Below are 25859 nucleotides of genomic sequence, written 5' to 3' on the forward strand. Positions count from 1 at the left end.
CAAATTTTGTCACTACAATTAAAGAAAGGGAGATTTAACGCACCTGTTACCTTCGTACATAGGGCTAACGACAGATTATCGTTGATAGTTAGATATTGTCAATATTCTAGTTTATAAACTTCAAACATTTATATTAAAATTTTATAATTATAAAATAAAATAATAGAAAAAAAATAATTTTAACGTTACAATTAGTGATGATAGACGACGCCGCTGAAGATAAATGCATCAACACTGACGCAGATGCAGAGCGACGAAAGGATCGCTCAATGTTTTGATATCGATGCAAATATCGAACGATCCTTTCATCGCTTGACAATTGCATCAATGTTGATGTAACGAGTGAACGATGTAATGTAATCGACATCGATGGAGTTGCTGCGCAATGAAAGGACTACTCGATATCTATCGCTCGACAACTATATCGACGCTGATACAAATATAAAACGATGCCATCATCCATGACTATCAATATTGTCCTCCATTACCTGAAACATTAAAATTATCTTTTTATATATTATTTTTATTTTTTCATCGGTAAAACCGATAACGTTAGGATAAATAAATCTAAATGTTTCACTTTAATTATAAGGATTTAATATAATTTTTTTAAATTTAAGAACCAAAATACTAAGAAAGTCTAACCATATATAATAATCTATAATTAACCCTGAAGCTTTTTTTACTATAATAAAAAAAGTTTAACTTCCGAAATAGATTTAATGAGAACCACCAATATCTGCCTTCAAAGATCTCATGTCATAATTTTTCTTATGCAAACAAAAATTTCCTTAAAGACATGCTATTTTCCAACAAAAGATTCAATTAAACAGGGACCATAGGTCATGGGAGGACCTGATTCAAATCTTCGTAAAACTAATTACCCACAGGCATCTAAAAAACCAAAAATAATAAAAAACAAGAAGGCATGTCCTAAGCAAGATTTATAGTAAATATGTTAAACGAAGGACTCCAATATTCTGATTACAGATATTTTGGCACATAAAATACATAATATTTTAACTTCTTTTGTTGGAGATGGCTGACAGATACTTTTGCACTATATACAGATATGAGGAGGAATCAGCTTCCCTGGATTCATGATATAGTTGGGATCTAAGACCGACTTTATTCTTTTCATTGTTCTTAATGCCCCAGTACCAAGCTCCTTCTCCAGATACTGTAATAATCATGAGAAAGCAAAGAAATAAAAAAAATATTAAAATGGGTTTTCCACTCTTCTATCCGATAACAATCCAGGGATTATACAAAATTTCTGCTCAAAATTCTATTTAAGCAACAAAGATTAGACAGGTTATTCGTGCCTATGTTTATAATGTGATGGCTTAAATTTATAATAAGAATGAAAAAACAACATAACTTCATGAAATGTGGTAAAACACATATTTCTCTAATACACTCAGCAGTCATAAGACTATTTAAATACTAAATAAAAACATTTCTCACTGGTTAATAATATTTTCTAAATTGTGTGATAATGTCCAGATCTATACATAGCTAGAATGAGGCATGCATGTAGTCTACATGAAATTCTGATAGATTTTATAATGTACCATATTACTCTGCAAGACAATACATCTTTCTGATAAACACAATCTACTGAACTCAAAGGAATCCTGATGCATTTTATGGCCATATCTTGCTTGTGAAACGTGCATATAAACCATGGAAGAAGATGATGCTGCTTAAGACTGTTTAACCAAAAAGAGCTTTAACATGAGTGAAAAAAATCTACCTTCATTTTCCCAGTACCAACACCATGCTCTCCTGTACATGTTCCTGTTCAGAGAAAGCTCAAAATTAAGAGTGATGGCTGGAAATACCAAAGTAGCAATATCCAACATTCAGATTCAGAAACAGGAATAACTACAAAATATTTAAGTAAAGACATCTAGCAGGATCTCTGAAACAAAAGCTAAATACCATAAGGCTTCTCAGGCAAGAAAAACTGATGCCCACAAATAATGCTAGAAGATACTTTTATACCAGATAATGCAACAAAGTTAAAGGTCAAATTTTTAAAAATCTTAGGCCATCTGTCTCGGTTACTTGTCAAGAAAATTAGTATCCCATTAGTACGACACTTGGAATAGCAACACAAAACCAGAGATGTTTCTGGGTTTAAATAGTTTCTAAATGCAAAAAAACAGGTTGCAGCAATCCTACCAGAAAAGGTAATTACCCGTTTAATAACTGCAAAGAGATTAACATGAATGGTTAAAAGCTGCAGGAAAATGTTAATACTTCTACTTTGAGCAATTACAGAGTAAATTGATCATATAGTGAAGAACATAATGATTGAATACTTCTCTTAGCTATGGTTGGTTCATTTGCACATGGTAAAGGATGTAATTAAAGAAGAAAGTTGTACTATTTTCTTCTTAAGCACAAGGAATGTAATATAGGGCAAATAGCCATAATATCAAATCTATTGTAGGACACTGAGTTCTACCAGCAGTATTAAAAACAAATTATCTATAATTTAATAATGTGGTATAGAAAAAGAGAAGATAAGAGAGATAAAAGAACGAGCAACTCCTAAGGGTAAATGTTTTATACCTTAGTGGATGGTAAAATGATATCATTGGAAAAAAGATTATAGACTTATAGAACTTACACATAATGAGGGAAAAAAGAATTAATCATTTGTTTAAGCGATTAATGTCTCAGATAGAATCCCTCTCCTCTTTTTATAGACCTCTAGGTATAAGCACAAAAAGGGTTAACTTCATCTTTCCTTCTTTGCATTCAGATGGTTGAGGATCAGAATATCCATCAAAGGAAACACAATTCACAACCCATATTGCAAATTAATCAATATGCTCTTTGTACTAAAAGAACTGGCTCAGAGCTGTTTTTGCAACACCAGAAAATAGTTCAACTCTCAACAGTGCATATCCCTCTCCCACAGAAAGAAAATTGCAAGGAGCCATGAGCTAAAATTTGTTATAGAGTCAGAAGGAAAATGATAAATAGTAAAGTAACATGTTACTGTTATTGACATGACAATCTAGGTGATATGTGATATGGCAAAAAATGGCAGACCCAGCACAGCCGGACGGGACAGAAGCAGGTAATGGTTAAAGCTCGCCCATACCCTGCGATCCCCCGATCTCCCACGCAACCCCCTGAGCAACGCACTGCCCGAGGCTTTCCGTACCCTGCAGCAGCTCGGCCTCCCACACAACCCCAGCGGTAACATCAAACCTCCTCTATAAACACCCCTGAGTCCTAAGCAAAAGAGGAGGGGGGGGGATCAGACACTCAACAGACGGAGGTGCGAGACGGTGTCGCCTCTTCCTGGCGCTGTGGCGGAGCTTCTTCCCGACCGGGACGACCCGACCTCCCGACCCGAACCACCGAGCTCGGCTGCTGGGAGACCCCGAGGAGCGCCCCCAGAAAGATCCCCGTCATCCGGACCCGAACCAAGCCGCGACGGCCCCCGATGCCACGGCTAAAAAAGTTACTTACACTAACATAATGGCGCTAGAAGGAGGGCCCCGAAATGACGGTACGTTAGCCTTCTCCTTGGTCGCTCCATTGCAGCCGACCTGCACCAGCAGCAACGACTCTTGGGACCGGTCTCGGCTCCTCGGCCCCGCGCGTCTCGGCCACTCGGCCCCACGCGCGCAGCCAACCCGAGCGCCTCGACGCCTCGGCCCCACGCGCGCGGCCAACCCGTGCGCCTCGAGCCCCTCGGCCCCACGCGAGCGGTTCGGCCCCACGCGCGCGGCCAAACGCGGGCGGCCCCCCGCTCGGTCCCACGCGAGCGGCCGACCCGCCCGCGTCCCACGCGCGCGGCCAGCCTGCCCGCGCCGAGCGCAACAGCCCGTTCGGTCCCACGCGAGCGGCCGACCCGCCCGCGTCCCACGCGCGCGGCCAGCCCGCCCGCGCCGAGCGCAACAGCCCGCTCGGTCCCACGCGAGCGGCCGACCCGCCCGCGTCCCACGCGCACGGCCAGCCCGCCCGCGCCGAGCGCAACAGCCCGCTCGGTCCCACGCGAGCGGCCGACCCGCCCGCGTCCCACATGCGCGGCCAGCCCGCTCGGTCCCACGCGCGCGGCCGACCCGCCCGCGTCCCACGCGCGCGGCCAGCCTGCCCGCGCCGAGCGCAACAGCCCGCTCGGTCCCACGCGCGCGGCCGACCCGCCCGCGTCCCACGCGCGCGGCCAGCATGCCCGCGCCGAGCGCAACAGCCCGCTCGGTTCCACGCGCGCGCGGCCAGCCCGCCCGTGCCGAGCGCAACAACCCCTCGGTCCCACGCGCGCGGCCGACCCGCCCGCGCCAAGCGCTTCGACCCCGGCATGCACATCAAGATGGGCACCGCGCGGGTCGTGGTGGCCTCCACGGCTGGCGCCGCTCGGTCCTTCCTCAAGGCGCGCGACCTCCAGTTCGCCAACCGCCCCTCCACCATCAGCAGGAAGGACGTCACCCTCGACGGCTAGAACTTCGTGCTCTCCAACTACGGGCCCCGGTGGAAGCTCCTCCGCAGGTTCGCTAACCTCCACCTACTCGGCTTCCCGGTCCTCGGACCTCGGCTTTTCGGCTTCTCGGACCTCGGCGTCTCGGCTTCTCGGTCTCCTCGGCCTCATGCGCAGCGAGCAGCACGCTGCCTCGCTGCCTCGGCTTCTCGGCTCCTCAGTCCTTGGACCTCGGCAGTCGGCCCTCGGTCCTCGGACCTCGGCAGTTGTCCTCGACCTCACACGCAGCTCGCTGCCTCACTGCCTCGGCCATTCGGCCTCATGCGCAGCCAATGCGCTACCACACTGCCTCGGCCACTTGGCCACGTGCGCAGCAACACGCTGCAGCCCGCCTCAGCTGCTCGGCTAAGGCGTTGCCTGCTGACTCGGCCACTCGGCCTCATGCGCAGCAAGCAGCACGCTCCCTCGCTGCCTCGGCCACTCGGCCACGTGCGCAGCAACACGCTGCAGCCCGCCTCAGCTGCTCGGCTAAGGCGTTGCCTGCTGCCTCGGCCACTCGGCCTCTTGCGCAGCCAGCACGCAGCCTCGCCGTCTTGGCCACTCGGCCCCACACGCACGGCCAACCCGCAAGCCGCAAGCGCCTCGACCACAAGCGCCTCGAGACTTCCTCTATGCATGCACAAGTAGCTCCTCGGCCACAGCATGCATAAGGAGAGATATGGCGTCGCTTGAGAGACTCGGCCTCTTGCGTAACAAACACGCTGCCTTGCTGCCTCGCTGCCTCGGCCACTTGGCCTCAGGCGCAGCCAACACGCTGCCTCGCTGCCTCGGCCACTCGGCCTCGAGCGCCACCAGCACGCAGCCTCGCTGCCTCGCTGCCTCGGCCACTCGGCCTCATGCACAGCCAGCACGCAGTTCGCTGCCTCGACTCCTCGGCCTCGTGCGCAGCCAACACGTAGCCTTGCTGCCTCGCTGCCTCGGCTACTCGGCCTCATGCGCAGCCGGCAAGCAGCCTCGCTGCCTCGGCCATTCGGCCTCGTGCGCAGCCAGCATGCAGCCTCGCTGCCTCGGCCACTCGGCCTCATGCGCAGCCAGCACGCAGCCTCGCTGCCTCGGCCACTCGGCCTCATGCGCAGCCAACACGCTGCCTCGCTACCTCGGCCACTCGGCCTCATGCGTAGCAAACGCGCTGCCTTACTGCCTCGCTGCCTCGGCCACTCGGCCTCGTGCGCAGCCAGCAAGCAGTCTCGCTGCCTCGGCCACTCGGCCTCGAGCGCAACCAGCACGCAGCCTCGCTGCCTCGGCCACTCGGCCTCATGCGCAGCCAACACGCTGCCTCGCTGCCTCGGCCATTCGGCCTCGTGCGCAGCCAACACGTAGCCTTGCTGCCTCGGCTACTCGGCCTCATGCGCAGCCGGCAAGCAGCCTCGCTGCCTCGGCCATTCGGCCTCGTGCGCAGCCAGCACGCAGCCTCGCTGCCTCGGCCACTCGGCCTCGTGCGCAGCCAGCAAGCAGCCTCGCTGCCTCGGCCACTCAGCCTCATGCGCAGCCAACATGCTGCCTCGCTGCCTCGGCCACTCGGCCTCAGGCGCAGCCAACACGCTGCCTCGCTGCCTCGGCCACTCGGCCTCGTGCGCAGCCAACACGTAGCCTTGCTGCCTCGCTGCCTCGGCTACTCGGCCTCATGCGCAGCCGGCAAGCAGCCTCGCTGCCTCGGCCATTCGGCCTCGTGCGCAGCTAGCAAGCAGCCTCGCTGCCTCGGCCACTCGGCCTCGAGCGCAACCAGCACGCAGCCTCGCTGCCTCGCTGCCTCGGTCATTCGGCCTCGTGCGCAGCCAACACGTAGCCTTGCTGCCTCGCTGCCTCGGCTACTCGGCCTCATGCGCAGCCGGCAAGCAGCCTCGCTGCCTCGGCCATTCGGCCTCGTGCGCAGCCAGCAAGCAGCCTCGCTGTCTCGGCCACTCGGCCTCGAGCGCAACCAGCACGCAGCCTCGCTGCCTCGGCCACTCGGCCTCATGCGCAGCCAACACGCTGCCTCGCTGCCTCGGCCATTCGGCCTCGTGCGCAGCCAACACGTAGCCTCGCTGCCTCGGCTACTCGGCCTCATGCGCAGCCGGCAAGCAGCCTCGCTGCCTCGGCCATTCGGCCTCGTGCGTAGCCAGCACGCAGCCTCGCTGCCTCGGCCATTCGGCCTCGTTCGCAGCCAGCACGCAGCCTCGCTGCCTCGGCCCCTCGGCCCCATGCGCAGCAAGCACTACGCCACCTCGGCCCCCTGCGAAGCCTGCCTGCGCCGAGCCTACCTTAGCGCGGCTTGCCCGCCTGAGCGGTGTCCCTCAGTCGTAGCCTGCCTGCGCCGAGTACCTCGGCCATATTCACTACCGAGTCTATCTTAGGGCGGCTTACCCGCTAGGGTCTCGCCCCTCGGTCGCAGCCTGCCTGCGCCGAGCTCCTCGGCTGTATTCACTGTCGAGTCTATCTCAAGGCGGCATACCCACCTGGGTTACGCCCCTCGGACGCAGCCTGTCTGCACCGAACACCTCGGACACACACTGCCGAGATCTACCTCAGCGCGCCCTACCCGCCTCCGACGTGTTCCTCGGTCGTATGGTGCCCGAGACCGCTTCCTCGCGTCCTGCCCGCCTGCTCGTGCTACTCGGCCGCATGCCCCTCGCGACCACGCCTGCGCGGCCTGCTCGCCTGCGTCGTGCTCCTCGGCAACGTGATGACCGAGACCACACCTGCGCGGCCTGCCCGCCTGTGTCGTGCTCCTCGCTTCCATCATCCCCGAGACACACCTGCGCGACCAGCCCGCCTGCGCCGTGCTCCTTGGCTCCGTGTTCCCGAGACAGAGCAGCGCCGCCAGTACGCCTGCGTCGTGCCCCTCGGCTCCATAAACCCCGAGACACGCCTGTGCAGACAACCGGCCCGCGCCGAACTCCCCGACCATACCCACCTGGGTTACACCCCTCGGTCGCAGCCTGCCTGCGCCGAATGCCTCGGCTCCATGCTCGCCGAGCCTACCTCCTCGGTCGTGTAACGCCGGAGGTCACCGCCTCGGTCGCTAAACGCCCGAGGCCACAACCTCGGTCGCACAATACCCGAGACCACGCCTGCGTCGTGCTCCTCGGCTTTTCGGCTTTACGCCACCCGAGACCACGCCTGCGCGGCCTGCCCGCCTACGTCGTGCTCGTCGGCTCTTCGGCTTTACGCCACCCGAGACCACGCCTGCGCGGCCTGCCCGCCTGCGTCGTGCTCGTCGGCTCTTCGGCTTTACGCCACCCGAGACCACGCCTGCGCGGCCTGCCCGCCTGCGTCGTGCTCCTCGGCTCTTCGGCTTTACGCCACCCGAGACCACGCCTGCGCGGCCTGCCCGCCTGCGTCGTGCTCATCGGCTCTTCGGCTTTACGCCACCCGAGACCACGCCTGCGCGGCCTGCCCGCCTGCGTCGTGCTCCTCGGCTCTTCGGCTTTACGCCACCCGAGACCACGCCTGCGCGGCCTGCCCGCCTGCGTCGTGCTCGTCGGCTCTTCGGCTTTACGCCACCCGAGACCACGCCTGCGCGGCCTGCCCGCCTGCGTCGTGCTCGTCGGCTCTTCGGCTCTACGCCATCCCGAGACCACACCTGCGCGGTTGCCCCGCCTGCGTTGTGCTCCTCGGCCCTCGGCTCTACGCCATCCCGAGATCACACCTGCGCGGTCACCCCGCCTGCGTTGTGCTCCTCAGCCCTCGGCTCTACGCCTCCCGAGACCACACCTGCGCGGTTGCCCCGCCTGCGTTGTGCTCCTCGGCCCTCGGCTCTACGCCTCCCGAGATCACACCTGCGCGGTCACCCCGCCTGCGTTGTGCTCCTCGGCCCTCGGCTCTACGCCTCCCGAGATCACACCTGCGCGGTCACCCCGCCTGCGTTGTGCTCCTCGGCCCTCGGCTCTATGCCTCCCGAGATCACGCCTGCGCGGTCACCCCGCCTGCGTTGTGCTCCTCAGTCCTCATCGGCTCCATCGGCCCCGAGTCTAACCCTGCTCGGCTTCCTGACTAAGTTGCGCACTTCGGCCCCATGTTGCACGAGACACGTCCGCGCGGCTAGCCCGCCTGCGTCATACGCCTCGGATATGCATGACCAGCCCACCTGAAGTAAAAAGCCATGCATCGGACCCCCTGCATGCAAGAACCGACGCATAGCTCCTTTCGGGGGGGCATATGATATGGCAAAAAATGGCAGACCCAGCACAGCCGGACGGGACAGAAGCAGGTAATGGTTAAAGCTCGCCCATACCCTGCGATCCCCCGATCTCCCACGCAACCCCCTGAGCAACGCACTGCCCGAGGCTTTCCGTACCCTGCAGCAGCTCGGCCTCCCACACAACCCCAGCGGTAACATCAAACCTCCTCTATAAACACCCCTGAGTCCTAAGCAAAAGAGGAGGGGGGGGGATCAGACACTCAACAGACGGAGGTGCGAGACGGTGTCGCCTCTTCCTGGCGCTGTGGCGGAGCTTCTTCCCGACCGGGACGACCCGACCTCCCGACCCGAACCACCGAGCTCGGCTGCTGGGAGACCCCGAGGAGCGCCCCCAGAAAGATCCCCGTCATCCGGACCCGAACCAAGCCGCGACGGCCCCCGATGCCACGGCTAAAAAAGTTACTTACACTAACAATATGTACCAAGTCTTTTAACAAATTTAGCAGGTGAAACTAATTGCAATCACAGCAAAAGTTGTGTAGCAACTTTGTGGACCTAAATTACAATCAATTAACCACTAGGTAACTGGAGATATAGCTGTTCAATTCATCTCTCTGATAAGAATGTTGTCATGAACAGAAGCATCAAAGACATGAGCTGCAACCAGTCAATTCAGCTGATTACATAAACAGATAGTAAGACAAATAAAAGGAATTGAAGACCAGATTTTTGAATAAAAAGAACGGGTAGCAGTCCCAGAGAGAATAGTTCCCAATTAGTTGTTCTGAGACTAACAAGAATAGAAGTAGAATTGAACGATCATTTCTGTACCATAAATTTTGCAATCCATAATCCATTATACTTTCCTCCGTAAAATTTGATTCTTGTCACATGAAATTAAAAATGGTAATATTCCTAAGTACCTTCCATGGATAAGGCAGTGTGAATCATAAAATGGTTCAGTCTCTCTGCTTCTTGGCATTGTTCGTCTTGATCAGGATCAAATATAATAACTGTGTGGAAGTTTCCATCACCAGCATGAGCTATGACCATGCTGAGGGCATCAAGGGAGCAAATTAGACATCCAGCTAATCATAACAACCTACATGTTCAACTTGGGAAAAGCTCTTCTGAACCTCATGATTTAAGAATTACATCTTGTATGATATTATACTCTAAATTGATCCAAATAGATTAAATAATTTCATTATAAGATACCACAACAATGGAGATGCATCAAGCTCTTGCTTAGATTTTGATATACATTCTGCCAGCCTTGACAAAGGAACACATACATCCTGTAAAAGGAAATCGATTAGTGTGCATGGTAACTATCTGAATTCTAGCTAAAATGAAATAGTATACATAATCCATAAAAGTAGATGCATTAATGGGAAAGAATAAACACCTCCCCAGATGTTCCAAATCTTGATGAAAGAATAAACACTTAATTACACACCTTGGATCACACATGTAAGGTTAAGTAATATTGGGTTGTTAGTGGATAGATTGGAGAATCATGATAGGAAACATATTATAAGGTTATACAATAGTCATGTTGACCTCAAACAACATAAAAATGTGAGATATAACACTAATGACATAACAAGATTTTGATAGTTAAACATTTACATCAAATTAATAGATTTCTACAGAAGCTCAATTCTTCAATAGGTCTGAGAAAGGTCAATAGGATAGTCTAAAAGCTAGTAAATCAAAGAGAATCAGGAGGAGAAACAAAAATATTAATCACTGGGATTTGTTAAAATGTTTAACTAATTGGTTTATAGAATATCCTACTAAAATGTTTCATGCATTTAAACAATAGATGGTTATTTGGTTCCCTTCTACAGATTTTAGATGATGGCAACAAAGAGTTTATACAATCTGATATCTTCGGAATGGAGATAACAATTGATTACTTATACCCATCATAAATGGATATTTTCAATAAAAATTGCAGATTCTAGTCAAGATTCAAGAACAACCTCAACATCCAACCGATAAAGTATCCAATTATTGGGGTCTGATTCATAGGTATTTTGCTGCCATTTAGAACTAATTTGAATACAATCTACCAAAATTTCAACCAAAAAACTATACAAAAAGAGCATGCTTCAAGAGACAGACCGTAGTTATTGCCTCGTAATTATTAGGCGCCATTGCATAGCAAGCCCAAAGTGCCCCCTTTCTTATCTGCATGAAAAGAATAACTTTAATGAGACACTCAGACCTCGGTGAGTTGGATTTAAGCAACGAATATGTTTGCTTCAAGCTCTCATGATCCATATTACTATAATTTCTTGTTTCCGTGTTAGTTGATATGAGAGCACATGGTAAAGAAACAAAATGACAGGATGTCTCATGATGTGTTGATTAACTAAATTCACAAATATGAAGTCAAGAGGCAGTCAAAATAATCTACATGTAGAACCTACCAGCACTTCCTTATGCAATGATAATAACCTAACAGCAATCAATAAATATTAAAATAAAAAATAAGTTGTTTACACAATCAGAATATAACCAAAAAATAAATTTAATCCTGAATAGATAATCACTGTAGCCATTAATGTGATATGTTTCTTAAGTTATTAATCCTAGTGCAGACATTGCAGTTGACAAAACAAATTTTGGAAGAGGGAAAATCACACAAAAAAGAAAAATTAACCTGAGAAAAAGGCAGGCATGGTGAACCTAGATAAAACAGTTCTTAGTCACTTGTTTAATTATTATAGCAAAGGAAGACAATACAGGGTATGTAATTACACATCTATGTTCTTTCCTAGGCTCAGGTTTTGTAACTACTAAGCTCAGGAAAAACAGTTTTAATCTACTCTATCAAGTACATCTTTTCATAATCTCAAAGTAACTACCCAGTGCTTAGGAAAAACAGTTAATCTATTCTATCATGTATATCTTTCCTACCATGGCTGTAACTGACCTAACGTATAACTACCTGGTGTGTAACTACTCCATAATATATCTTTTTCCTGGAAACAAGGCAATAAATTGCCCTGTGCCTATGACAAAGAATGGCTTAAGGTTTTCCTCAACCAAACCAAACAGTGAACTTTATACATGCATGACAATCAGCAATATATTAATGATTAGTAATGTACATATGCCAATTATGACCTAAAATAATTGTGTATCTTTGAGTTTGGATCACAGTAGGGACTAAACAATATTCTAAATCAGTTTGGTTGTTTCTATAATGCAGTTTATTCTATTCAGTTTAAAAAACCCTCAAAAGTGCAATATGAGATTTGGTTTATGAGTTCCTCATAGCTGAACCAAAAAGTGCCCTGCATTCCCCAAATTGTGGACCTTGCCACTGAACATCAACATCTTGAGAAAACTGAACTTTTTAAGGTAGGAAAACTGAGACACATGAAAGTCAGGAAAAACTACCAATTTTAGGGAAGACTGACCTTCCAGAGTTCCTCTTTAGCCTCAGCATCTTCTACATAAACAAAATCGGAGCCATTATGTTCTGAGACAATCTTTTGTACAATCAGCATTTGTTCTTGTGCATATGCTTCTGATGATGTGCAAAGTGAGAAAAAAATGTCAGCAACAAAGAAACCTAAGCCATATAACACTGAAAAACAATTTTGACTTCCAAGGATTACAAAAACCTAGGGTGCCAGAACACTAATAGCTCCTAGTTTTCCAATTTCGACGTGAAAGAAACACTTGTAAATTATGTTGACAAAAAAAATATAGAAACTGACTGGAAATCTAAATAGAATTTAGATTAAAAGTATGAAACACATCCGTCTCACCTGTGCCTATAAATTCAAACATCAAGGTTGGGACTTCAGGTAAATTTTTCCCATTTGCTATGTTAATTGCCTTTACTTGAACCTCATCCAAGAGCTCAACCCTTGAGACCTACTTATGGATCATATACATAACTTTAGTGGCACAAGTTGGCTCCAAATAACATACAAAGACAAACCAAACACCATTAGCACTTATATGAAAAATAGGTACAATGTCCATTTAAGAAATCTATAAAAGAGGTTGGATTTTCCTCCTAGCCACACCTCATTCAGTGGAACCAATAGTGTAAAATAGCAAAATACAGCCATTGGATGCCGCCTCATTAGGTGCAACTAATTAACATGAGAAAGTGGCTGCAATTTTAAAGAATGATAATTGCAGTTTGTATAGTTTCCAACTTCATGACAATAATAGCTCGTGTCTGCATTTGTACCATTAGCAAACCACCCCCTCCTTTCAGATCAAAATTGGGTAAAAGAACCTGATCCGAGATAGTAGTCAAGGAAATATTCAGGAAAAATTACTGCACTTAGTTCACACTACCCTGTTTTGAGTTTCATAGTTTTCTGTATCAGTCAATTCCACAAGTCCCTACTGGACCATATCATTATCAGCCAAGGTCATTCCTATCTCAATCTTATTTTACCAGTTCTATCACCAAAAATAGGAGAACTGACTAAAGTTGACAAGGTTTGTTCAATTTTGCCATTTCCATCTGATCTGTCCACCTCAAAAGAAAAGGAAGAAAGAAATAAGCCTATTTGGTAGTGACACAATTTTATCTATTAATTACTTCAACTTGATCATATATTTCATTCTGGGATGCATTCATATGTAATTTTCCTTTCATACACAAGTTGTGAAGATGCAACCCACAGCAATGCAGGTTTTAGCAAGACAGTAAAGTACCTCCAATGAAAATGTAGATCAAGGGTTCTAATCACAGAAAAAATTACCTCCATGTGGTTGTTACAACTGCATGCATATAATTCTGTTGTTCCATGACCCGATAATCTCAAAAAAAAAAAAAAAGGTGGTATCTTACATTTAATCAGCTCACGACTACTAAAAATGAATCTTCAGTCGGTCTTAGCCACATAAGCCTGAGCAGCCACCCTCTCATTTACTTGAAGCTCATACCCATCCGTGAGTTGGCGGGTGAAACCTGTAAAGCTCATCAAACAATTACGGGAACAGAGCTCATGACCTCACTGTTTTAAGACTATGTCTGTAGTCTGTACAACCCCTATTTAGGTATTTCCTGTTCAGGACCAGTGTGCTCTATTCCGTAACATCCAACTTATATATGGGGGTATCAGAGAGAGGCACATTGATTATTCAGGGCAGGATATTCTATTCTGAATCATACATACTACACTTTGTGGTACAAAAGAGAGGTATCTGCTCCAGTAAGAATCTCTTGTTGGGATGGGCAGCACCATTAATCATGTTCCATCTTAGTTAAAAACCTTGCCTTCATTTTGCACATGATAAAACATTCACAGTGATGAATAAAGATTTGCGAGAGAATAACATGATACATAGCAATTGTTTGATAAAGTGACAAAAATTCATGGTTTTAGACTTTTAGTTTTACCTGTATCCCAGAATGCATTGTGGCTATGGCAACATCAGCAGCTTCCTTTATTGTCTGAAAATTACACATTGCAACCTAATGTAGCACAGATATCTGTGATCAGATAGTCAACACCACAAACTAGTTCAAGAAAATATTGCAAGATAGATTGGTTTCAAACATTAAAAAAACAAAGAATAATTTTAAATCAGAAATACAAGAACAAATTCATGAAACAAGTACAACAATTTTTAGTAACTGAGCAGGACGATAAAGGAACTACAGAGAAAACAAAATGTAGAATAGCTAAAAACCGTTTCATCAGACGGACTGACAGAATGAGAGATAGTACCAAGTAATACAAAGCCCATTCGGTTTTGCTCAGTTTTGACCCTTCAAAATAGCATTATTTCATATAACCAACCAGGCACATAGAGTATGATCATTCTACAAGCTTTAAGTAATGATCTATCATGACATCTAAATTACTTACTGGTTTAGTTGACCAAATATTAGCCACTTCAGTTGCAATTAGTCAACTAAAATTATACAGTATAAGATGGATGGAAAGGAAAACAATGAAATGACAGAGAAGCCAAAACAAGCAATTGAAAGAAGTGGAATGGACAAAACAAGCTCCATATAACAAAACATTCATTGACAGAAAAATTAGAAAGTACAGAACAAAATGAAAAAAGTTATGCATAACAACAGAATTTTCAAATTAGCCCAAACTGAGAGCATGGTGAACAACAATTGATGGAATCAAGGACTTTATTCATAAATAGACAAAAAATAAAACTCATTAAAACTGATAGACCATTTAAAATAGGGTAAAGGCATGGTTTACAAGATCAACATTAGGATCAGGACCGGGATTGGGAACTAACATAGACATATTCAGGATTGATGAAATTGGTCAGATCATACCTATAATATCAGGATCAGACAAGAAAGTAGTTAAAAAAGAAGTCAACAACTATAAAAAAAACTCATAGACTTAGGAAAATAAATAAATTTAAATTTGAGAAATAGAAAATATATGTGCTAAAGACTCTTTCATCTTTATATGTATAAGATATCTTTCTTATCAAGAAGCACATCAAACTTGTATATAAAACATTAAAAAAAGGGTATAAAACATAACAATAAAAATTATAGAGAATAATTCAATAAATAACTGATTGTGTAATTAATAGTAATAATAATAATATAATAATAATAATAACATTAATAATTACAAATATATTATTGTAGTACACAAGTATTATAAATCATATCAAAGACCCAAACTTATCAACTTGTAGCTTAGAAAATGAATATAAACCCTATTGTGAGTTAAATCTTATATAGTCATCATGCAGGTGAACAAGTAACCAAAATAACAATAATAATAATAATAATAACAATAATAATAATAATACTAATAATAATAATAATAATGCCTATGGCATTTTCATTCTGTGTTCTTTAAGAGGTGGGGTCTATTCTATACCCTTCTTTTTAGTCTTCTTATACCTTTTTCTCTATTTCACATGATGGTATATAATGAATAGTGCAACAGCGGTGGACAAGAATATTGCGATAGTTGCAACGCAAAGCAGACAACAGTTGTGTCTCCTCTGTTTCACATTTAAAGTCATCTCCTTGTTGATTTTTCTATACCTTGACCTATATTTTCTTTCCTTTGTCCTCTTACTAGGTCCTTTTATTTTCTCTTTTGAGGCTATGAAATTGGCTTAAATCAACCAAGTCTGATTGAGCTCAACTGAAAACAGTCATTTCCCCACTGATTTCTTACCATGGCCAAAACCAGATCAAAATCAGGTTGGCCTTGGATCATACAATATAAGAATATTCTAAATACTGCACATTATAAACAAAGTACAAGGAACATTATGTAATATGTTCACAATCGATAAGCAACCGCAATACAGAATAGTATAATGCCATCCTTAACACCACAATGTCAATAATTGCTTGCAACGATGAATGTGACAATATAAAATATTGTAGATGGCTTGTTCAGCTAGATGCCAAATGAAATTTGTACTATCTGTACGGGAGCACAATGAAGTATGAACAATATTGGATATCACCAGAAATCTATTTGACAGAAGGGAATAAGGGATACCACTGAATGTTGAGGAAGCCTTTGAAGTCGCAGAGTAACTTCTGTTATTATACCTAAAGTGCCTTCACTTCCAATCAACAAGCGAGCCAAATCATATCTAAGTAATAAAGACAGATAGTCAATAACAAAGACTTGTTAGACCGTCCTTTCTAGTTTCTACTTAATATAATTTGACATAATGATGAAAAACTCATGGACCAACACCAATAGGGACCTAGAAGCAGCTTTAGAAAGTGAAAAACAATAGGAGATTCAATGCTAGGATAGACAAACTCCAAGAAATAATGGCCTCCCAACTCCTAACTGTTCCCAGATGGGAGGCACATCAGTTATTTAAATTAGTATAGGAATAAGCATCTTAGTATATCTAACTCTAAAATTTATTTTTATAACTGTGGCAAGAAATGTGGAACAAAAGAACAAAAAAATCAAGGATTTCTAAAATTTATGTTGTCCTTAAGATCAAGGATTTAAATCCAGATATTTCATCCTATTTCACGACCAACCAGACAGGTATGGTACAATACACAAGGCTGTGAATTACCTGTACTGCCTAGTGTTACCAAAACTATATAATAACAATTTCATACGACTGATACTAATCTTGACCCCATACTGGTCCCTAATTAGACTGGTAAAATTGGTTGGTACATACAGGTCTAAGCTGTATTTGAAACCTTGCTTTAGACTTCACTTGATGGGCTCCATAGGTCCAAGTAGTAGAGAGATCTGTTCGTCTATGACACCCATGAACCATTATTTTTATCATCATAAGATATGTTTTCTTGCTTTATGTGCTACAATACTTATAAATTTAGAATGGTGTTGGACCTAGGTTTGTGCTAAGAACGTGGGACTAAAGCCTTATATAAATGAAATCTCAAGAAGACCAATAATGTACCCAACATCCTAGCAAACCCTTGTACAAAATCTCCACCACATATTTCATCACTCATGTTTTCTACTTTTCATCAGAAGAATCTATAGCCTACCCAGCAGCACTCTTTCGAGCTCGTGAACCAGTCTTGACAACCTCACCGTTTGCTAGAACAGCCTGAAAGAAGGGCAGCTGCTTAGTGAATATGCACCAACTTGATCAAGAAGACATGAAAACAAACAACTATACCTGAAGATTGATGACATTTTCTCGCATTGTTCCATACCTGAAAACTGATAATTAATTGACTAACAGAAGACATCTTAGCATAAATTACATTGTGCAAGTGCTAAAGATTACCTTAATAAAACAGTGACACTGTCAAAGAAAAAAATCATGTTTCAGCTAATAAAAGTTCACGAGAGATACCTTACAGCTAAAGAACCAGAGCAACGTGTAGCACACATACCTCCTATAGTAGCCCCAGGCCCTGCATTTAGAAAGCTGGTCAGATGTAATAAAATAAACAACATATGGTGCATAACAAGATCCAGTAAACAACACCAGAATACTAAGTACCTAGAGACATTCCATTACAAGGCCAGGTGTTATGAGCTAAGCTATAAAGTCAAAATATTTAATCAGTCTTCTTACATGAAGTCAACCCTACATTGTTCTGAGTTTTTGGTCCTGAAATACTGTCCACGATAGATGACAAACAATATGGTATATACCAAGGTAGTCTTTTTTGCCCAGGCCAGTACATACCGAACTGGTATATAACAGTACTATATACACACACACACACACACATACTTTTTTGCCCAGGCCAGTACATACCAAACTGGTATATACCAGTACTACACACACACACACACACACACATACTTTTTTGCCCAGGCCAGTACATACCAAACTGGTATATACCAGTACTACACACACACACACACACACATATACCCCACCACCCCCCTACATGCCTTCCCACCACCCACCACACATCACTGACTGGGTATGCTCCTCCTCCTTTTCTTTCTTCCTCTTCCTCCTCCTCTTCCATCACCCCCTCCACTGCTTCCTTCCTCTCCCTCCTGCTCTTCCTCCAATGGCCTCTTCTTTCTTTCGCTTCACCCTCTTCTATACATACTACATGTCAGTGTTCTGTGTATCAGTACACCAACAAAAGTGGGTACATACTGGACCGGCCAGAGACCATATAAAATTGCAATCCTTGGTTTATACAGCTAGCAGGCAGTAGAAAATCTTAAACACAATTATGCAAGAGATTGTATACCCCCTGGAGCTTAAAAGAGTATGGTTATAGGCTAGAACAATAGGTCTGACATAGATATTTTTAAAAAAGTCGAATAAACAAACAAAAAGTCCAGTTGTCTTCTTAAGTAGGAAAGAAGTCAATATGTACTGAACTCCAGAACTTATGACAAATAAGAGCAAAAGAACTTCTCTGTACCTGTATTTTACAGCATAAAAGCAAAAAAATGTATTCGCTATAATAATAAGATACACCTGTATTTTACAGCACAAGTTCATTCACTACAATAAGTTACTGACATTTTTTAGAATCATAATTCATTCATCTGAAAAAGATGGACCACCAAATAACCAGGACACTGTCACATGAAGGTTTACTTGAATATTTGACTGGCTTGAACTCCACATTCCAAATGAAACCAGCTTCAAATCTCCACACCTTCAACACAGAGGATGATCATGACATTAAAATGAAAAGAAAAGGTGGTTCATCTGAAGTCATGCTACTTGTTGCTAATGTCTTGTATGATCATAATTTTGAGAGAGCTTGTTCTATTCTCTAAATGGGATTTTTTTTGCCATTGAGAAGAACACCTAAATTCTGCAACAAAGATTGTAGTCTTCCCATTTTCCAGACTCTTCTCACATCCAGGTGTATTTTTGAAAGTTGCCCTAAGATTGCAGGAGTTTGAACTACAACCAAAACATGACGCTTTCAAGCTGCTCGATAATTGTTTAGATTTTTAGCAGAAAAAACTTCCTGCTTAATTCAACAGAACTGCATACTAATTCCACATCTTGTAACATGAGATAATTCGAGATATGAAAAAAGAAGAAACATTGTTCACCAAAAATGTTCCAAATTAAAAGAAATGAACAGGAAGAAAAGTATTCAGTGACCTGGATCTAGTGGGAAAAAAAGGCCATATGGCTTCAAATACTCATTCAGTTCAATCCATCCAATCCCTGGCTCAACAACTATATCCAAGTCATCAACATTGAGTGATTTAAATTTCTGTCACAAACAGCATAAAATGGTTAGAGGCATTATCTGTGAATAAGGTCAATCCAGTTTTGAAAGTAATAAGTCATGGAGCAAGAGGTATATAGGAATGATAAATTTCTAACCATTTCAACGAACCACAACAGAACAAGTTGCCTGATTATCTGAGGAGGAACAATTATATATATTTTTTCTGTAGCCATACAGCACATGGACGTTGTCTATCTATAAGCTCTTTCACCCATTCCATATCTATTAACAAATCAAGAACTTCTTAAACAAAATTACACCACAGAGACATCATATCACACACTACACGAGGATGTCCAGCATCTCTGAAAATAATTTTGAGAACTTAACAAGGTTTTCAAGTCACCAGAATTTCTAGAAAGGCAAACCAAAAGAAAAGAAATATTTAATATGCAATAAGTGCAAACAGCTGTCAAACCCCATAAAGCTTAACTCTCCTCTAGCACAGGATTAATGAAATAGCTTATAATCACAGTTACACAAAACAGATGAACAAACAAAAAACACAACCCAAAGGAAAGCCTTAAGCCAATGTTACTAACTAAACCCATTCTTTCAGTGAGAAACAACAAAACCAAATAAACTTGATTATAGGCATTGCAACAGCAGAGATGGAGCTTGGATATATAAATAGAACAAATTCATAAAAAACACATTTTCCCTCTTAAAGTTCAGTCATTAGAGCAACATAGCTGATTTTGGCATTTAATCTCATAAAAACTTATGATTAGATCATGTAACACCATAAACACATTTAAAGGACATATGTTTATCAAATCCATTAGAAGTAGATCAACCATCCTTGTAGATAAAACTTCATTTGGGACTCTATAAATATTAAGTATGAAGCTTACTTTCATTAGTGACATGTCAATGCATACACCTCCATGAGGGGCTAAAGTTTGCCCCTCAAGTGAAGTTGCTCCACCATATGGAACGATAGGAACCTGCTTCATTTAGATACCCCAAAATAAAGTTTCGATCAGTATACTTTGTTCCAAAATTTGATTTTCTTAAAGTGAACTTTCAATCGACTTGATCTGTTTAAATTTTATATAAAGCATGCATCAACATCTAAATTTGGAAGCAGTAATTCAAATTTACAAAAGGAAATATAGCCCAGCACCATTGTTCAGAGGGGCACAATACCTTGTACTTATTACAAGCTATTACAATTTTCTGGACATCATCCTGTGATCTGCATTAAAGAACAAGATAATCAAACCTGATCTCAAAGACACGAATTGGAAGAGATGTACAACATACATGCATGTATGTTCCAACAATGCTCAGTTTTAACAACAATAAGCATGCCAACTCTCGGATCAATCGCTTTCAATAACTACAAAGTTTGAGTTCTGTTTAAGATTAGTGAACTCTGTGAGTGTTGTAAGCGTGGACAATCTTCTTCTCAATGCTATATAACTCCCACGTACAGATCATCTGAGTTCAGATCTACAAAGATAATTCCACAGCATCACCTTTCATATTTCCCTCTCTGGTTCAACACGTGACTAAAAAGGATAAGAGAATTTTCAGTGTGTAAAAACTGGATAGCCAAACACAAACTCTAAGTTACATAAGCTCAAAACAATAATAGATATTCAAATCTCTTACGAACAGTCAACGATGGAGTACTAGGACGAGAATACCTTATGCAAAAAGGGTTGGTACCTCGGGAAGACAATCACATCAGGAACATTCACAGCTCTGTGGAAGCTGTTCAGCGGCTTCCCATGAAAGCACCGCTCTTCATAGTCCAGTGTCATGTTGTCCTAAGCACCAATCACAGCAAAGCAATTAAATAACCTGTTAGAGCTAGCCCCAGGATATTTACCAAAGGATAATTTTGGCAACACAACAAAGACAATAAAGCGGAAAGAATAAAGCGACAAGAACAAACAAAACACCAGAACACCAGATATACGTGGTTCGGTCAATTGACTTTGACCTACATCCACGGAAGAAAGAGGAGCAAATTACTATTATAAAAGAGGGACACTTACAAATGCCTTAGGAAGATGTTCCTAGGCCATAAAACACCTTTAGCTTCCTAAACAAGAAGACTTCGAACCATAAGCAGGTTTTCTTGTGATGCCTGCTGTACTTCTTGTGGTGTCTGTGGTACTTCTCGTGGTGTGTGTGGTACATCTGACTTCAAAGCCCAGGCCCTTATTTATAGTTCCAAGACGAGACAACAAGTCTGATTTTCCCGATGTGGGACTATGGGACTTGCCAAACTAACAAATCTCCACCTTGGCATGTCCCAACAAAACTTGCTCCACCTTCTTCACAAAAGCCCCAACGGGCTATCACCAACAATGAACATCAACCAAGTCCAAGTACTGCTTGAACTTGTAAACCGGAACATGCTTTGTAAGCATATCAACTGGATTGTCCTTCGTATAAATTTTCTGAACAAGGACCTTTCCCTCAGCAATCAACCACTTAGCGGAATTATCAAAAGAAACTGCATCTGAATAGGTAGTAGGCTCACCAACTTCACTTGTTTCTTCTGCAACAGACAAAGCATATGCAACCAAATTTGCATACCTTTGTGGTGGTCGAATTTCTCTCCGTGGTCTATCCTTGGCTATGGAATATTGCTCTTCCTCTGGATCATCTGCATCAGTAGACTCGGGACCACCTACTGGCATTCTTTGAGTAGAAGAGTTCGACTTAAAAGAATCTGAACTACCAATCTCAAGCTCCACCTGCTTCTGCGCACTATCATTTGTACAACTAGTAGATTCCTCTTTAGAAGATAGCATAGATAATTCATCAAAAGTAACATCTCTACTGATTATAAATTTTGGGGATTTGGGATCAGGACACCATAATCTGTATCCTTTCACCCCAGAAGCATACCCAAGGAAAATACACTTTTTAGCCCGAGGCTCAAATTTTCCTTCATTTACATGCATGTATGCTGAGCACCCAAAAATTTTAAAATCAGAATAATCAGCAGGAGTACCTGACCAAACTTCCTCTGGAGTTTTAAAGTTAAGTGCTGCAGAAGGAGCGCGGTTGACAACGTAACAGGCCATATTAATCGCCTCTGCCCAAAAGTCTTTTGTCAACCCTGCATTTGAGATCATACACCTCGCTCTCTCCAAGAGTGTTCTATTCATACGTTCTGCCACACCATTTTGCTGAGGTGTCATCCTAACAGTGCGATGCCGAACGATTCCTTCATTTTTGCAGAATTCTTCAAAGTCACCTTCACAAAATTCCATGCCATTATCTGTTCGAAGCCGCTTAATCTGTTTACATGTTTGCTTCTCAATCAAAGCCTTCCATTGTTTAAAGGTTAGAAAAACATCATTTTTATGCTTCAGAAAATAAACCCAAACTTTCCTGGAATAATCATCAATGAAAGTCAACATATACCTGGCACCACCCTTAGACTGAACTTGAGCTGGACCCCAAAGGTCTGAATGAATATAGTCAAGAGTACCTTTCGTTTTGTGAACTGCCGGAGAATTGAAGCTGACTCTTTTCTGCTTTCCAAAAATGCAGTGTTCACAAAAGTCCAGTGGCCCAGTACTCTGTCCGCAAAGTAGACCTCTTTTGCTCAATATGCTCAAACCTTTTTCGCTCATATGACCCAAACGCATATGCCATAATTTGGTGATGTCAGAATCAGACAATGATGATGACGAAACTGCAACTGAACCTGTGACAGTAGTTCCCTGCAGAATATACAAGCTACCAGACCTACAAGCTTTCATAACAATAAGGGCACTTCTAGAAACTTTCATAACTCCACCTTCAGCTGTGTATTTACACCCAAGGGCCTCTAGGGTGCCTAAAGAGATGAGATTCTTTTTCAAATCAGGAACATGTCTAACATTAGTGAGCGTCCTCACAATACCATCATGCATTTTAATTCGGATTGTTCCTCTACCAACAACATCACATGCGGCATTATTGCCCATCAAAACAATTCCACCATTACAAGATTCATATGTGGAAAACAAATCCCTATTGGGACACATGTGATAAGAACAACCCGAATCTAAAATCCATTCATTTTTAGACCTCGTCCTGTCATCAATAGCAGAAAAAATATTTCCAACATTCTCATCAATTGCTACACTAACTTCAGCGGATTCAGTAGTTTTTTCAACAAAATTTTCCTTTTGCTTTAATTTATTTTTCAATTTAAAGCAATCAGATTTAATGTGCCCCATTTTATGACAATATCTGCATTCCAAATTTCTATGTCTGGATTTAGATCTAGATTTAGATCTACTACTGTCAAATTATCTTTTATCCATTCTCCCCCTAACAACCAGACCCTCAGCCTGATTCTCTCTACTTTCCCCAGTGATATTCTTGTCTATCTGCTCCTTAGATTTCAGTGCAGATTTAATTTCTTGATACAAAACTGTTTCTTTTCCATAAATCAAAGTATCACGGAAATGCTTAAAAGATTGGGGAAGAGAACACAAGAGTAACAAAGCCTTATCCTCATCATCAATTTTTGCATCTATATTCTCCAAATCCATAACCAAAGAATCAAACTTATCAAGATGCGAGAGTATAGATGTACCTTCAACCATCCGAAGCATATACAGACTCTGCTTCAAGTAGAGACGATTCTCCACTGTCCTCTTCATGTACAAGGCTTTAAGTTTGTCCCACATGCTCTTAGCCGTAGTCTCCGTAGCTACCTCCCGTAAAACCTCGTCAGAGAGGTTTAGAATGATGCTGGATCGGGCCTTCTTATCCATACCCGCAAGATCTTCCTTTGACGTACCATCTGGAATGTTCTCAGCACCCTGAAGTGCCAAATCAACTCCGTCTTGAACCAGAATGGCCTCCATCTTGAGTTGCCACATGCCGAAGTCGACATTTCTGTCGAATTTCTCGACAACGATCTTTGATATTGTCATTGTTGCCAAAAGATCCCAGAACCAGGCTCTGATACCAGTTTGTTAGAGCTAGCCCCAGGATATTTACCAAAGGATAATTTTGGCAACACAACAAAGACAATAAAGCGGAAAGAATAAAGCGACAAGAACAAACAAAACACCAGAACACCAGATATACGTGGTTCGGTCAATTGACTTTGACCTACATCCACGGAAGAAAGATGAGCAAATTACTATTATAAAAGAGGGACACTTACAAATGCCTTAGGAAGATGTTCCTAGGCCATAAAACACCTTTAGCTTCCTAAACAAGAAGACTTCGAACCATAAGCAGGTTTTCTTGTGATGCCTGCTGTACTTCTTGTGGTGTCTGTGGTACTTCTCGTGGTGTGTGTGGTACATCTGACTTCAAAGCCCAGGCCCTTATTTATAGTTCCAAGACGAGACAACAAGTCTGATTTTCCCGATGTGGGACTATGGGACTTGCCAAACTAACATAACCGCCAAAAACAAAACACCACCACCTCAAAACAATCATAATCATATCATTACCCGTAGAATATCCTTCAACTCCTGGATGAACTCATTGGAAACCTTCCTATGAATACCCTTCACCACCAGATCAGTGCTATCTTTCCCACCGAGGCTAATTCAAGCACAACACGGTAACATCAATCCGAAAAAGAGTCGGGGAAGAAAGAACAAGGGAGAGGGAGAGGGAAAGGGCAGAACACCGGAGATCGAGGCCGGGATCGCAGAGGGAAGAGGAGGCCGTGAGGCGAAAGGGGTCGAAGGCGAGGGCGGCGCCGGCGGAGGCGGCGACGGCAAGGGGGATGAGGGCGGCGCGGGCAAAAGAACGAAGGCGATCTCCGGAGGCGTCCGATCGCGGAGGGTGGGAGCGGAGGGTTTGATGGAGGCGGGCTTTGCAGGAGGCGACGAGGCGAGAGAAGGAGAAGCACCTCATCGCGCGCAACGAAAATTGATATCAACCTATGAAACTAACGGAGCAATCAACTTGCTAGCACAAGTGTAAGTATTCCAAGCAATGACGGGTCAGAACACACATTTAATCTAAAGTTCGAATTTGGAAGAAGCGTACTTTCCTCTTATAAATTTTAATGAAGCTGTTTTTTTTTTCGATAAAAAGATAATAAGTTTGAGAATTTTCTACCTACCAATAACTTTTAAAAAATTTAATCTCCATTAGCCATTATCGCTCCACCCATCGCCCTCCCTTGCTCGCGTGTCTCTATGTGCAGGTTAGCCTCGTTAGCCATACTCATGCTAATCCCATCAACCATCCCTCTCCAAGTGTGCAACAACCCTGGGGTTCGGTGAGAGCAGTCAAAGTTGGCATAGGCAGTTTATACCCGTGACACTTCTAGATCCAAAGAGAGTGTAGGGGTGATGACATTAGCAACACAAGGAGGAAGAGGCAAGAACAAGTCCAATGAAAGCCAAGCCAAGGGGCGCTTTGCAAGAATTTTTCAAAGTTAAAAGTATTTTTTTAAAAATTCTCAAATTTAAGATTTTTTTAAAAAAATCACCATTATTTTTTTACACATTTATCCTTGAAAATTTTACAGATAAAAGCCTTTACTCATTTTACAGATAAAAGTCACTGGACATGCTCTACAATGTCTCATTCTCATTTAGCAGGTGAATTCAAAATAGCATTTC

General features: G+C 43.7%; 1 protein-coding gene across 5 annotated transcripts; it reads right to left on the bottom strand.

The window, feature by feature from the left end:
• Positions 1-786: 786 nt before the first annotated feature.
• On the bottom strand, positions 787-25254 carry LOC135649865 (D-lactate dehydrogenase [cytochrome], mitochondrial-like). Of its 5 annotated transcripts, none has more exons than XM_065168774.1 (18): positions 24914-25254; positions 24732-24825; positions 20977-21077; positions 20452-20500; positions 20157-20249; positions 19170-19284; positions 17427-17487; positions 17247-17283; positions 17113-17174; positions 16121-16217; positions 14008-14082; positions 12410-12518; positions 12056-12087; positions 10752-10817; positions 9840-9919; positions 9545-9675; positions 1757-1800; positions 787-1180 (listed from the first exon to the last, which is right to left on the bottom strand). In XM_065168774.1, the coding sequence occupies exons 1-18, from the start codon at positions 25141-25143 to the stop codon at positions 1061-1063; spliced, it is 1596 nt and encodes a 531-aa protein (XP_065024846.1). In that variant the 5' UTR covers positions 25144-25254; the 3' UTR covers positions 787-1060. The 5 variants fall into 5 exon arrangements, with proteins under 5 accessions (XP_065024846.1, XP_065024845.1, XP_065024847.1 ...); XM_065168773.1 differs by having other exon boundaries at positions 12056-12165; positions 24914-25253; XM_065168775.1 differs by lacking the exon at positions 24732-24825 and having other exon boundaries at positions 12056-12165; positions 24914-25047.
• Positions 25255-25859: the final 605 nt, after the last annotated feature.

Source organism: Musa acuminata, chromosome BXJ3-9, assembly GCF_036884655.1.
Source record: "Musa acuminata AAA Group cultivar baxijiao chromosome BXJ3-9, Cavendish_Baxijiao_AAA, whole genome shotgun sequence".
NCBI classification, from domain to species: domain Eukaryota; kingdom Viridiplantae; phylum Streptophyta; class Magnoliopsida; order Zingiberales; family Musaceae; genus Musa; species Musa acuminata.

Coding starts and splice junctions, on each gene's coding strand:
- LOC135649865 (XM_065168773.1), bottom strand. CDS start 25,143: ATGAGGTGCTTCTCCTTCTCTCGCCTCGTCGCCTCCTGCAAAGCCCGC. Junction 17,284..17,426: donor TCTGGTTCTTTAGCTGTAAG/GTATCTCTCGTG, acceptor ATCAGTTTTCAG/GTATGGAACAATGCGAGAAA. Junction 1,801..9,544: donor CACTGCCTTATCCATGGAAG/GTACTTAGGAAT, acceptor TTCTCTGAACAG/GAACATGTACAGGAGAGCAT.